General features: G+C 39.6%; 1 protein-coding gene across 1 annotated transcript in view; it reads left to right on the forward strand.

Moving 5' to 3' along the window:
• Positions 1-13999, forward strand: part of LOC100340330 (DNA helicase MCM9) — a 55312-nt gene that overhangs the window by 9534 nt on the left and 31779 nt on the right. Inside the window, exon 2 of the mRNA XM_089333720.1 lies at positions 12758-12932. Coding sequence (XP_089189846.1) covers positions 12898-12932 — 35 coding nt within the window. The 5' untranslated portion in view covers positions 12758-12897. The remainder of the gene's footprint in view (positions 1-12757; positions 12933-13999) is intronic.

The raw sequence follows: 13999 nt of genomic DNA on the forward strand, positions 1-13999 counted from the left end.
GTGGATAGTTATATGTAACTATTATATTATTTGATATAAGAGATTTGAGTATCTACAGATTTTAGTATCTGCAGAGGTGAGGGGTTTGGAACCATTCCCTCACAGGTACTGATGGATGACTGCAGTGCTAATACTAAGACAATACTAAGTCTTCTAATCACTAAATATGGGCTATCTTTTCATTTATTTACATTGCCTTTAATATTTTCAGCAACATTTTGTAATTTTCAGAGTATAAGTTTTGCATTTCTTTTTTTCTTTTTTAGAGATTTATTTTATTCATTTGAAAGGCAGAGTTACAGAGAGAGGTAGAGACAGAGAGAGAGGTATTCCATCCTCTGGTTCACTCCTCAGATGGCCGCAACAGCCGGAGCTACGCTGATATGAAACCAGGAGTCAGAAGCTTCTGGGTCTCCCATGTGGATGTGGGGGCCCAAGGACTTGGGCCATCTTCTGCCACTTCCCCATGCCACAGCAGAGAGCTGGATGGGAAAAGGAACAGTCAGGACTAGAACCAGCACCCATATGGGATGCAGTGCTTCAGGCCAGGGCTTTAACCCTCTGTGCCACAGCGCCAGCCCCTTGCATTTCTTTTGTTAAATTTTTTTCCTAAATATTTCTTGACATTGATGTAAATGGAAATATTTCCATAATTATATTTTTGGGGTTTTCTTTGCAAGTATATAGACTGCAGTTTTGTTTTTTGATCCTTCTGTCTTGCTGAGCTCATTTATTGATTCTAATACATTTCTGGTTTAATCCTTAAAGATTTTCTATATGTAAAATCATGTCATCTACAAATAGATATAGTTGTAACTTCTCTTTCCTTCTTGGATGTTTATTTGATTTTTTTGGCTTAATTGCCCTTCATAGAACTTAGAGTAAAATATTGAATGGATGTAGTGAGAGCAAATATCCCTCCCTGCCTTATTCCTTAGCAGGAAAATGTTCAGTCTTTTACCAATAAGAATGTTTGCTGTAAGTTTTTGTGAATGCCTTTTACTAGGTTGAAGAAATTCCCTTCTGTCCCTAGTTTATTGAGTGGATTTTTGTTTTTTAATCAGGAGGGAATGTTGAATTTTGTCAAATGCTTTTCCTGCTTCTGTTGACATAATCAGGTGATTTTTTTAATTGATCAGTTATTTTGTTACTATGTGGATATTACATTGATTTTTCGGCTATTAAGCTAACCTTGCATTCCTGGGATAGATCCAGCTTGATCAAGGTGTATAATCCTTTTTATATATTGCTGGATTTGGTTTGCTAGTGTCTTATTAAGGATTTTTGTATTTAAATTGATGAAAGATATTGGTCATTATTATTTGTGTGTTTCTTGTCTGATTTTTGATATGTGGTTAATACTTTTTTTTAAAAAATGATTTATTTATTTGAAAGAGTTACAGAGAGGGGTGGAGGCAGAGAGAGAGGTCTTCTATCTGCTGGTTCACTCCCCAGATGGCCGCAACAGCCAGAGCTGGGCCGATCCAAAGCCAGGAGCCAGGAGCTTCTTCCAGGTCTCCCACGTGGGTGCAGGGGCCTAAGGGCTTGGGCCATCTTCTACTGCTATCCCAAGCCGTAGCAGAAAGCTGGATGGGAAGAGGAGCATCCAGGACTAGAACCGGTGCCCATGTGGGATGCTGGTGCTTCTGGCCAGGGCTTTAACCTGCTGTGCCACAGCACTGACCCTAATACTTTTCCTTTGCTCTTACTTTAAAGAAGAGTTACTAGGGGCCTGCGCTGTGATGCAGCTGGGTAAGCCACCATCTGCAGTGCTGGCATCCCATATGGGTGCCAGTTTAAGTCCCAGCTGCTCCACTTCTGATCCAGCTCCCTGCTTATGACCCTGGGAAAGAAGCCCAAGATAGGTCTAATGCTTTGGCCCCTGCACCCACCCGGGAGACCAGTATAAAAAAAGAATTGGTAAAGAATTAGTATTTGATTCTTGGAATATTTCATAAAATTCATCAGTGAAGCCATCCATGTAAAGTCTAATCAGATTTTCTTTTTCTTATTGAGTCATTTTCTGTAGTTGGCATCTTCCTAGAAATTTGTCATTTTCATCTAAGTTATCTAATTAGTTGGCATACACTTGTTCATAGTGTTCCTTTATAACCCTTTTTACTTTTTTTTTTAATAAAGATTTATTTTATTTATTTGAGAGGCAGAGTTACAGAGAGAGGGAAAGACAGGTTTTCCATCCACTGGTTCACTCCCCAGATGGCTGCAGCATCCAGAGCTGAGCTGATCCAAAGCCAGGAACCAGGAGCTTCTTCTGGGTTTCCCGCATGGGTGCAGGAGCCCAAGCACTTGGGCCATCTTCCACTGCTTTCCCAGGCACATTAGCAGGGAGCTGGATTGGAAGTGGAGCAGCTGGGATTTGATCCAGTGCCCATATGGGATGCTGGTGCCACAGGTGGAGGCTTAGTCCTACTATGTCACAACACTGGCCCCGCTTTTTACTTTTGAAAATATAGTAAAAATGTCCCGTCTTTGATTCTGGGCTTAAGTCATTTGACTATTTCTCATTTGCTTAATCAGTCTAGCTAAAGCTTGTCAACTTTTGGTTTTGTTGATTTTCTCATTTCTCTGTTCTCTGTTTTAATAATTTTATTCTAATATTTATTATTTGTTTTCTTCTGCTTGCTTTAAGTTTAATTTGCTCTTAATGTCTTAGGGCAGAAGCTTAGGTTATTGATTCGAGATCTTCCATCCTTTTTAACATAGACATTTATGGTTATTCTCTAAATACTACTTTATCTGCATCTTACCAGTTGTGGCATGCTGTGTTTTCATTTTTTCATCTCAGAGTATTTTGTAATTTCACTTACGATTTATTTTTTGACTCATGATGATTTAGCAATGTGTGTGTATATGTGTATTTTTTTAAAAGATTTTATATATTTTATTTGAAAGGCAGAGTTAGAGAGAAGCAGAGGCAGAGAGAGAGAGAGAGAGAGAGAGAGAGAGAAAGAGGTCTTCCATCTACTGGTTCACTCCCCAAATACCCACAATGGCTAGAGTGGCATCATTCTGAAGCCAGGAACTTCTTCCAGCTCTCTCACACAAGTGCAGGGACCCAGGGACTAGGGCCATCTTCTACTGCTTTCCCAGGCCATAGAAGAGAGCTGGATCAGAAGTGGAGCAGTCGGGACTTGAACTGGCACCGATATGGGGTGCCAGCACTGCAGGCTGTGGTTGCCACAGCAACCACCCTGCAATGTGTTGTTTAATTTCCACATATTTGTGTGTTTTTCACATTTCTTTGTATTGATAATAACTTAATCCCATTATCATTAAAGAGTATGATTTTAATCCTTTTACATATTTTGAAGGTTATTTTATTAACCCATCTTTTGGTCTAACCTGAAGAATGTTCCATGGGCACTTAAGAAGAATATATTATGTTGCCATTGTTGGGTGTAGTGTTCTATAAATATTTTCAGGTCTAGTTGGTTTGTCTAAGTCTTGTGTTTCTTTGTTGATCTTCTGTGTAGTTGTATCTTCCTGATGGATTGATGATTTTATCATTGTAAAACGCTCTCCTTAATCTCCAGTAATGTTTTTTATTTTAAAATCTTTTTTTTGATATTTGCATACCTATTCCAGCTTTCTTCCTCTTATTGACATATGTGTGTTTTTCCATCCTTTTGTGCTAAATCCATTTCTTTGAACCTGAAATGTCTCTTGTAGATAGCATATAGTTGGATTTTCTTATTCATTGTGTCAATCTGTGTCTTTTGATTTTTTAAAAAATTATTTATTTATTTAATTTGAAATGCAGAGACAGAAATGCCCTGTGCACTGGTTTACTTTCCAAATGCCTGAAACAACTAATTTTGGCCATCCTAAAGTGAGGAGCCAGGAATTGAATCTGGGTCTCTCATTTGGGTGACAGGAACCCAACCACTTGCACCATTACCTGCTGCCTCCTAGGGTATGTATTAGCAGGAATCTGGAATCCAGAGCAGAGCTACAGTTTGAAACTAGGCACTCTGATAGGCAGGCGTCCCAAGTGGCCCCTTAACTGCTAGGCCAGAAGGCTTCCCGGGTCTATGCCTTTTTGATTGGATTGTTTGATCCATTCATGTTATTGATATGTTTGAATTTATTTTTTTTAATTTTCAACTCTTTTATTCCTTTGTGCTGCTTCCTTAGCATTAAATGAATTATTTTTTAGAGTAGTAATGTTTATTCCTTTAATGTTTTCTCTCTTTTATTGTTATTATTTTCTTAGTGATTCTTAAGAATTGCTTGTCAGAATTTATTTCTGGCATGTGCATAGTTTATTCTAGTGAGATACCCACATAGTTTCATATCATTTTTCCTTTTTTATGCTATAATTGTTACACATATTTCATCTACATATGTTACAATTGCAGCAACACATTGTTTTTATTATTGCTTTGTATAATTTTATACCTTCTAAACAAGCTTAGAAAAGAAAGAACAAATATATTTAGAGAGTGTTTGTTATATTAACCTTGTTAATTTACTATTTCTAGTTCTCTTCATTTGCTCTTGTGCATTTGAATTACCATCTGGAGTCATTTCTTTAATTCAATATGGCCTTCCTCCCACCTCTTCTTGCTATTGTTGCCAAATATACTGCTTTCCTATATATTATAGGCCCAACAATGCAATTATATACATATTATATAATTATATATGTATAAAAATATATACATATTCTATAATCATTTTTAAGTCAGTGTAGACCAAAAATATGCCCTGAAACTGTTTTTTCTGTATAGTTACCTTTACATACCCATTATATTTTTTTCTTCTGAGTTTCCATCTGGGGTGATTTGCTTTCTGTCTGAAGAACTTTCTTTAGTAATTCTTTTAAGAGGTCTGCCAGCTTTTTTCCCATTTTTTGTTCTTCTGAGAATGTGTTTATTTTGCCATCACTTTTGAGATTTTTTTTTAATTTATTTGAAAGGCAGAGTTACAGAGAGAGGGAGAGAGAGATTTTCTATCTGCTGATTCACTCCCCAGATGGCTGCAACAGCTGTAGTTGGGCCAGTCCAAAGTCAGGAAATGTGAGCTGCTTCCAGGTCTCCTGCATGGGTGCAGGGCCCAAGGATTTGGGCCATCTTTTGCTGCTTTCTCAGGCCATTGGAAGTAGAGCCACCCATATGAGATGCTGGCATCACAGGTGGAGGCCTAACCTGCTACGCCACTATCCCAGTTCCCTTGCCTTCACTGTTGAAAGTTTTGTGAATATAAGATTCCTCATTCAGGATTTTTTTTTCAGCTCTTTGAATATGTCCTTTTGTGGCTTCTGGCCCCTTCTCCTTCTTCTTCTTCTTCTTTTTTTTTTTTTTAAGATTTCTTTATTTATTTGAAAGAGTTACACAGAGAAGGAGAGGCAGAGAGAGAGAGAGAGGTCTTCCATCTGCTTGTTTACTCTCCAAGTGGCTGCAGAGCTGCGCTGATCCGAAGCCACGAGCCAGGAGCTTCCTCTGGGTCTCCCACATGGGTGCAAGGGCCCAAGGACTTGGGCCATCTCCTACTGCTTTCTCAGGCCATAGCAGAGAGCTGGATCAGAAGTGGAGTAGCCAGGACTCAAACCAGCGCGCATATGGGATGCGGCACTGCAGGGGGCAGCTTTACCTGCTATGAGAACTTAGTTCCTAATTGTGTTGGAGCTTCTTCTAATAGACATATTTTCTTTCCTTGCTCCTTTTGTATTTATTTTGTTTTTAGTGTTTTTTTTTTTTTTTTTTTTTTTTTTTGACAGGCAGAGTGGACAGTGAGAGAGACAGACAGAGAGAAAGGTCTTCCTTTGCCGTTGGTTCACCCTCCAATGGCCGCCACAGCCGGTGCGCTGCGGCCAGCGCACCGCGCTGATCCGATGGCAGGAGCCAGGAGCCAGGTGCTTTTCCTGGTCTCCCATGGGGTGCAGGGCCCAAGCACCTGGGCCATCCTCCACTGCACTCCCTGGCCACAGCAGAGAGCTGGCCTGGAAGAGGGGCAACCGGGACAGAATCCGGCGCCCCAACCGGGACTAGAACCCGGTGTGCCGGCGCCGCTAGGCGGAGGATTAGCCTAGTGAGCCGCGGCGCCGGCTGTTTTTAGTGTTTTTACTATGTTTTGTGGATTTCTTCACATTTGTCCTACTTGGAGTTAAATTTCTTGGATGTGAAAACTAATGCTTTTCATCAAATTTAGGGAATTTTCAGCCTTTGTTTTCCAACATTTGTTTCTCCTCTTTTTAGCTTCTCTCTCTGATTCTCTCTTTGTGTATATTGATCCCACAAAGGTTTGCAACATTCCTGAGACTTTTTTTTTTTTTTTTTTGATCATGCCTGGATTTCCCTCTTTTGCTTGGGTTACATAATTTGTAACAATGTATCTTGCAGATTGCTGACTCTTCTGCTAGTTCAGGTGTACTCTTTGATCCTTCTATAGTGAACTTTTCATTCTGGTTATACATTTGAAATCCAAATTTCCAATTGGTTCCTTTTTATCATTTAAATCTCTTTATTATTGTTCTCTACTTGTTGAAACATTGTCCTCATGCCTTTATTTACTTTTGTTTCCTTTAGTTTGAATATATTCATAATGGCTACTTTGACGATTTTGCCTATTAAGTCTGAGATCTAGGACTTACCAATTTCTGTTGCCTGCTTTTTTCCCAGTGTGTAGACCACAATTTCCTGCATATTTCCCTGCCACATAAATTTTTTGTTTCAAACTAGGTATTGTACCAGTTATTTTCATTAGTCATCCTCCCCCTCTTCAGGGTTTGTTTTTGTTGTTTATATCTTTTTTATTTGGGGGGGGTGTTTATTTATATAATAATTTGGCTAGACTCTTTTTTAGTGAACTCTGTGTCTTGTTGCAGTGTGAAATTTCTGAAGTTACTCCTTAGAGGGACAGCCTTTTGCTTATATATAGACAATCCTAGGGTGATAGTGGTTTTAGCAGGACTTTGTCTCCCCTTGATCTCTCTGTCAAGCTGTCTGTCCTGTTTGGTGTCATACTGAGCTGTTAGACTCCACTAATTGCTGATTATTTTATTGTTTTTGACAGCACCCTGGGCCATAAATGCTTTACAGTCTGGTCCAATGTAATTTGGGCAGGGGCTCTTTTCGAATCTAGTATTTGAGGTTTGTTCTGATCCTGATTGTCTATGATAAACTAGCCATCGTCTAATTCAGCTTATGGCTATCAGAGAACTACCAGCCTTCTTTTATTACTTTGCCAAAATCTTCAATAAGCTTGAAATTTCCTGCTCTCTGTTCCAAATAAAATCAGTTTCTTTGGGCAGAGCTTTGAAGTTCTCTGTTTCTGTGGACTGCCTACCCCAGCCTCTGAGCCACTACTGCAGGTCCTGGATAGGAATGGTCCTCTCTGCTCTCTTTCCGTGTGTAGATCTCTCACCCTGTAAGTGACCCAAATCAGCAGTAATTGGGGTTCCTGCTATTTTGGGCCTGTCACATCTAAGATAATCCCTATGCCCTGTGAGGTGGGATTGGATTGACGAAGGAAATGTCTTCAACTTCTTGTCCATACTCACCAAGAATTGACTTCTGTACCTTAGAGAGGATGAGAAATGCTGTCTGCCCAGCCTGGTGTTATTTCTTCTTTTGGCTAAGAGCTGAGATACGAGGGAATCTGTCCTGTGGACCCACACCCATCTAGAGTACAGCTTCCATCCAGCTAAAGTGGGGGAGAAGAGCAAGGGAAGAAATGGGTTGTGTTTTAACTGTCATAGATTCCTGCTTTCTTACCAAGTTAAACTTTTTTAATAAGTGCTTTTTTTTCATTTACCCTATGCCCTTAGGATAATTTCCAGAGTCTATAAATGGCTTTGTTTAAATAATTAAGTTTCAGGGGCAGGCATTTGACCTAATTATTTTAGGTTTTGATTGCCATACAGTAATGTCTGTTATAGCTACCTAACTCCACCATTGTAATGTAAAAGAAGCCACAGACAATATGTAAACAAATTAGCTTGACTGTGTTCCAGTAAAGTCATATTTACAAAAACAGCTCTGAGCTAGATTTTGCCAGAAGAGCACAGTTTGCTGACTCCTGGTGAGGGAGGGAGCCCAGGACTAGAAGCAAGCCAGACGAACTCCATCTTAGATCAGACCTCTAATGCCGTCTCACACTTCCCTGCCAACATGTACATACTACAGTTCTCTACACACTGAACAAAACAGGATACAAGTCAGGTTGTAACAATACTTGCCAAAGGACTACAAGTTAGGGTTCCACAAAAACAAGTTAGAAATTCCATTTAGAACTGGGTCTGCTTTCACAATAGCTTATGTATAACCACTAAGTTTGCTCTTTGGAGCTGACCGGTTACAAACTTACAAATACCCTTAGGCTGCCAGACCTTGGCAGCTTGATTCCACTCCACCAGCCCCTTCCTCTGCTGGTAGCTTTTATGTTTTCTATTAAACTAAAGCTTTGCTGCTTCTCTTCTTACCATTGCATTTGATCTGGTAAATTTTCCTTGAATCCTGGACTCCAACCTGGATTTATCTCAACAGTTTCTCCATAACATTGTTCTAGATGCTAATTAGTGCAGAAACTGGTGCTACTGTATCCTTGCTTGTGAGTGCCATTCTTGCATTATTGTATTTTTCAGATTGTATTCAAGCATTTCATCTGATTTTAGCAAAGATTCTTATGGTTTTTGTGTGACTGAAATATTCTTTATCACCTTTCACTCTCAATCTATTTGTTGTGTTGTTTTGTTTGTTTGTTTGTTTGTTGTTTTTTTTTTTTTTTGACAGGCAGAATTAGAGAGAGACTGAGAGAAAAGTCTTCCTTTTTTCCATTGGTTCACCCCCCAAATGGCCTCTACGGCCGATGTGCTGTGGCCAGTGCACTGCACCGATCTGAAGCCAGGAGCCAGGTGCAGGGCCCTAGCACTTGGGCCATCCTCCACTGCCCTCCCGGGCCACAGCAGAGAGCTGGACTGGAGGAGGAGCAACCGGGACAGAATCCGGCGCCCCGACCAGGACTAGAACCCAGGGTGCCGGCGCCACGGCGGAGGATTAGCCAAGTGAGCCGTGGTGCCAGCCTTATTTGTTCTTTAAAGCTGAAATGTTTCTCTTGCAAACAGCATATATATAGTTGGGTCATTTTTTTTTAGAATTTATTTATTTACTTGAAAGAATTACACAGAGAAGGAGAGGCAGAGAGAGAGAGGTCTTCCATCTACTGGTTCACTCCCCAGATGACCGCAATGGCCAGAGCTGCGCCTATCCAAAGCTAGAAGCCAGGAGCTTCTTCTGGGTCTCCCACGTGGGTGCAGGGGCCCAAGGACTTGGGCCATCTTCTACTGCTTTCCCAGGCCATAGCAGAGAGCTGGATCAGAAGTGGAGCAGCCAGGACTTGAACCAGCTGCCACATGGGGTGCCGGCACTGCAGGCAGCAGCTTTCCCAGCTATGCCACAGCGCCGGCTCTGGGTCATTTTTTTTTTTAAATCCATTTTACCTTCTCTGCCTTTTTTTTTTTTTAAATAAAGATTTTGTTTATTTATTTAGTTGAGAGGTAGAGTTACAGAGAGGGAGAGACAGACAAAGCTCTTCCATCTGCTAGATCACTCCCCAAATGGCTGTAATGGCCATAGCTGGGCCTTTCAGAAGCCAGGAGCTTCTTCCAGGCCCCCCATATGGATACAGGAGTCTTCTACTTAGCCTAAGGACTGGGGCCATCTCCCAGTGCCTTCCCAGGCCATGGTAGAAAGCTGTATTGGAAGAGGAGCAGCTGGGACAGGAACTGGTGCCAATATGGGATGCTGGCACCAGAGGCAGCGGCTTAGCCTGCTATGCCACAGCACCACCACCCCCAACTCCATCCCTCCTACCCCATTCTCTGCCTTTTTATCAAACTGTTTATTTATATCTAATGTAACTACTACTGATAAGGTAGTGTTTATGTAGGTCATTTTCTTCTTTGTTATCTACATAACTTATATCTACTTATTCCTATATTCCTCAATTACTGCTACCTTTATATGTACTTTCTAGTGTATCATTTTTATACCTTTTTTTCTTTTTTAAATACTCATTTATTTGAAAAGCAGAGTGACAGCAAAGGAGAAACAGATCTTCCATTGATGGGCCCACTCCTCAAATGGACACAACAGCAGTGTCTAGTCCAAACCAAAGCCAGGAGTCAAGAACTCCATCCAGGTCTTCCATGTGGGTGGCAAGGACTCAAGTCTTGAACTGCTGTCTGCTGCCTCCCCTGCACATTAGCAGGGTGCTGAATCAGAAGCTGAGTAGCTGGGACTGAAACTGCTACTCTAATATACGATGTTGGTGTTGCAAGTGGAGGCTTAACCTGCTGTGCCAGAAAGCCCACCCCCTTTCTTTCATTGTATAACTTGAGTTACTTCCTCAGTGGTTGCCTTGAGGGTTATTATTAATATCTTAATTTATTACAACCTCATTGAGATCACTACCAACATGAAAAATTGATTACAGTATAATTCTGTGCTCTCCATTTTCCTTTGTGCCATTATTTTACAGATTACTTCTCTATACATTATTATACTTGATCACTTGATCTTAGCCAAAGGCCAGGAAGCCATTCTTTATACATTATTGACCAATAAAATCATTTTGTGGCTTTTGCTTATATACTATTATTTTAAATTAGAGAAGAAAAGAATTGCAAACAAAATTGCTTTTATCTGTCTTTCATAGTGATGTATATACTATTCTTTATTTTGATTTTTCACATGGATTTGAGTTACTGTCTTAGTGTCATTTCATTTCATCCTTAAAGCTAGCAAAGTGTCTCCTGGAGGATGTGTCTGTTAACACTAATTTGGTTTTGCCTTTTTTGTTAACTTGACATTAATGAAATTACTGAGTTTTAATAGACATATTGCTTTGTATTATGCATTAATATTTCATCATATTGTATAAAGCTGTATTTAAGTTTTCATTGTTATGGTTTATTCCATAGAATCAATATACGAGTTTATTGGTTCTACTGTTGATGGGCTTTTCAGTTATTTGCAGGTTTAACCATTATGAAAAATTTTATTTTGAGCATTCTTGTGCATATCTGTCTCCTCTGATCACAGGTCCCTGTAGGGAAGGAACTAGCAGTGGCATTTCTGAGGTAAATGAGCGTTTGTACCTGTAACTTGTCGTTATTGTCAAACTCCTTTCCAAGGCAGTTGTGGGAGTTACTACTCCCATTAGCAGTACTATGAGTTTACTTTGTCCACAACCTTGCTAATACTTGCCTTGTCAGATTTTTAAATATTAGCCATACTTCAGGATGTGTAATTTTGAATTGCAGTTTCTATGTTGACATCTCATTTTTAAAGTCCATAATTTGCTCTAGGGCTCACTCTTGGTGCTATATATTCTGTGGGTTATCACAAATACATAATGACATGTGTCTACCATTACAATATTTTGCAGAATAGTTTTACTACCTTTGTGCTCTTCCTCTTGCCCCCCATGTGAACCCCTCGCAAACACTGATCTTTTTTATTGTCTCCATAGTTTTACCTTTTCAAGAATGTAATATTTTTGGAATCAGATTGACTCCTTTTACTTAGTAATGTCTTTAAGGTTGTTCCATGTGTTTTCATGGCTTGGTCGGTCACCTCTTTTTAGCATCAAATGATATTTTGTTATCCAATATATTACAGCTTATTTTTCCCTTTACTTACTGAAGGACAAGTTGGTGGCTTCCAGTTTGGGCTACTATGAATAAAATTCCTTTAAACACCTATGAGCAAGTTTTGGGGCAGCTATAAGTCTTCAGCTCCTTTGGATAAATGCAAAACGTAATTGCTCTAATATATCTTCTTCAGTTTACTGATACAGTGAATTACATTGATAAATTTTTTAAGATGCATTTTGAGAGGCAGAGAGTAAAACAGAGCTCCCATCCACTGGCTCACTCTCCAAATGGCTATGATAGCCAGGACTGGGCCATACTGAAGCTGGGAGCCAGGAACTCAATCATTGAGTCACAAGGACTCAAGCACTTGAGCCATCACAGCTGCCTCCCAGAGTCTGCATCAGCTGAAATTGGGCATGTTGCAGGACTTGAGCCAGACACTCTGGTAAGATGCAGGCGTCCCAAGCAGCATCTTAACTGCTGTGCCAAACACCTGTCTATCCATAAGGTATTTTCTGTTGTTACCCTCTTTTAAGATGAGTACATCAAAGTGTATATATGTGTTAGAAAACTTGCCTCAAATTCAGCGCTCAGAATGACACATCCAGGATTTAAATCAAGTCTAGTTAACTCCAAAATCTTCTGACTATTCTGCTTTATTAACTGACATAGAGATGAATCAAAATCCACAAGACAAATGTAGTGACTCCCCTGCCTAATCCTTTGGGGGAAATTTTTAATTTCCATATTCTGACAGTAATTACTAGTCTCAATTATTAAGCCTTTCTATGGAAACAACACAGAGTACAGGATCTCTTGTCATAAATTCTCTGGAGATCTGTTGGTTCCTCCAGAAGCTTGAACAGTCAGGGGACCTACAAGTAAAGATAAAAAACATGGAAGACTTCTGATTGCTACAAAATACTGAGTAACACATTTTAGATTTTCAAAACATGAAAAGCTTCTAAGGCCTCCAGGACTGAACACCTGAAGTAACTGTACTGATGTCATACATTCTTGGTAGACTGCAGATAAAAATCCTTTACTCTGTGCCCTTTTCTCTAAAGGCATTTCCTTCTTTGTACAGATACGAGGTATGCTTTGGAAATAAAAGCTGACGTAGCTTGCTTATTTCCTCAGGTCTGACTGTAACTGCTGTAAAAGACTCCGGAGAATGGAATTTGGAGGCAGGGGCGTTGGTGCTTGCCGATGCTGGCCTTTGCTGTATCGATGAATTTAATAGCCTCAAAGAGCATGACAGAACCAGTATCCATGAAGCAATGGAGCAACAAACCATAAGCGTTGCTAAGGCTGGGTAAGAGGTTTTTTTTTTTTTTTGTGACTTCTGTGGAAACAGATTAATGTATGAGGAAATCTTCAAATATTTCATGGATTTTGCATATTATCTTTTTATTCCATTTTCCTTAAAAATTTTTAAGGATCAACATATTGGGAAATGTGAACATTGTTCAATTGAAAAGTATATTTGGTCCTCTAAGAGATTATTGGTTATCATCCTTCAAGACGTCCATTAAAATTTTTCCTTATTAGACCATAGATAAATGTGAGGAAATTAAACTATATTATTAGGACAAAAAAAGGGAAAATAAAGTATAAATGTAGGTTGACTTATCTAATGGAGAAGATTAAGGGAGAGTTTTCAGTGTAGAAGTTCATTCATTCTGTCATTCAGTAAACATTGTGTACTCTGGGCATATTACTGTGTTAGTAATCTTGAAAGAATAAAAAAGAAAAAATATTATTTTCTGCTTTCCGTACCATTCTCCTTATATATAATAATGGAAAGCTGATCACAGCACTGAAAAACTAAGTAATAAAAATATATGGCAGTGTGTGTGGAAGTACTTGTTGTGACACAAGGAAGCTCACTATTGGATTATGTCAGTCTCTGGCTACACATGACCAATAGGGAAAGAAACTTGACCTGATTCGTAAAAAAATACACAGGCTCTGAAGTGGTTAAAGGAAATTTATCTAGCTACAAAGGTTGGCTACCAAATAGGCTACCAGTCATCCAAGCAAACAACATGGTTAAAACCACCTCAGCCTACTGTTATTATCAGTGTGAAGTCAACTGATTGAGCACAGGACTGCTGTGTCTTCAAATAGTTGTAGGGGGAAAGTACTTAGGAGCTAGGCAGACACTGGTGTATATAGATTCTGTGAGATCCATTTATACACAGTAGCTAAGAGGTAATGCAAAGTACAGGGAATCTGGGGAGCTGATTTAAAGTCTTGTATAATAAGGTTAAAGGTAGCAGCAACAATGTTGATTTCCAGTTCAGAAGGATGTGTCCTTTTCTGTGTGTAAATGTCGCTTATCTTAGTCTCTACTGTTCTTTCACAAAACCTGGCATTCAG

This window comes from Oryctolagus cuniculus, chromosome 5, assembly GCF_051225735.1.
Source record: "Oryctolagus cuniculus isolate XC-2025 breed Fujian yellow rabbit chromosome 5, ASM5122573v1, whole genome shotgun sequence".
NCBI lineage: Eukaryota > Metazoa > Chordata > Mammalia > Lagomorpha > Leporidae > Oryctolagus > Oryctolagus cuniculus.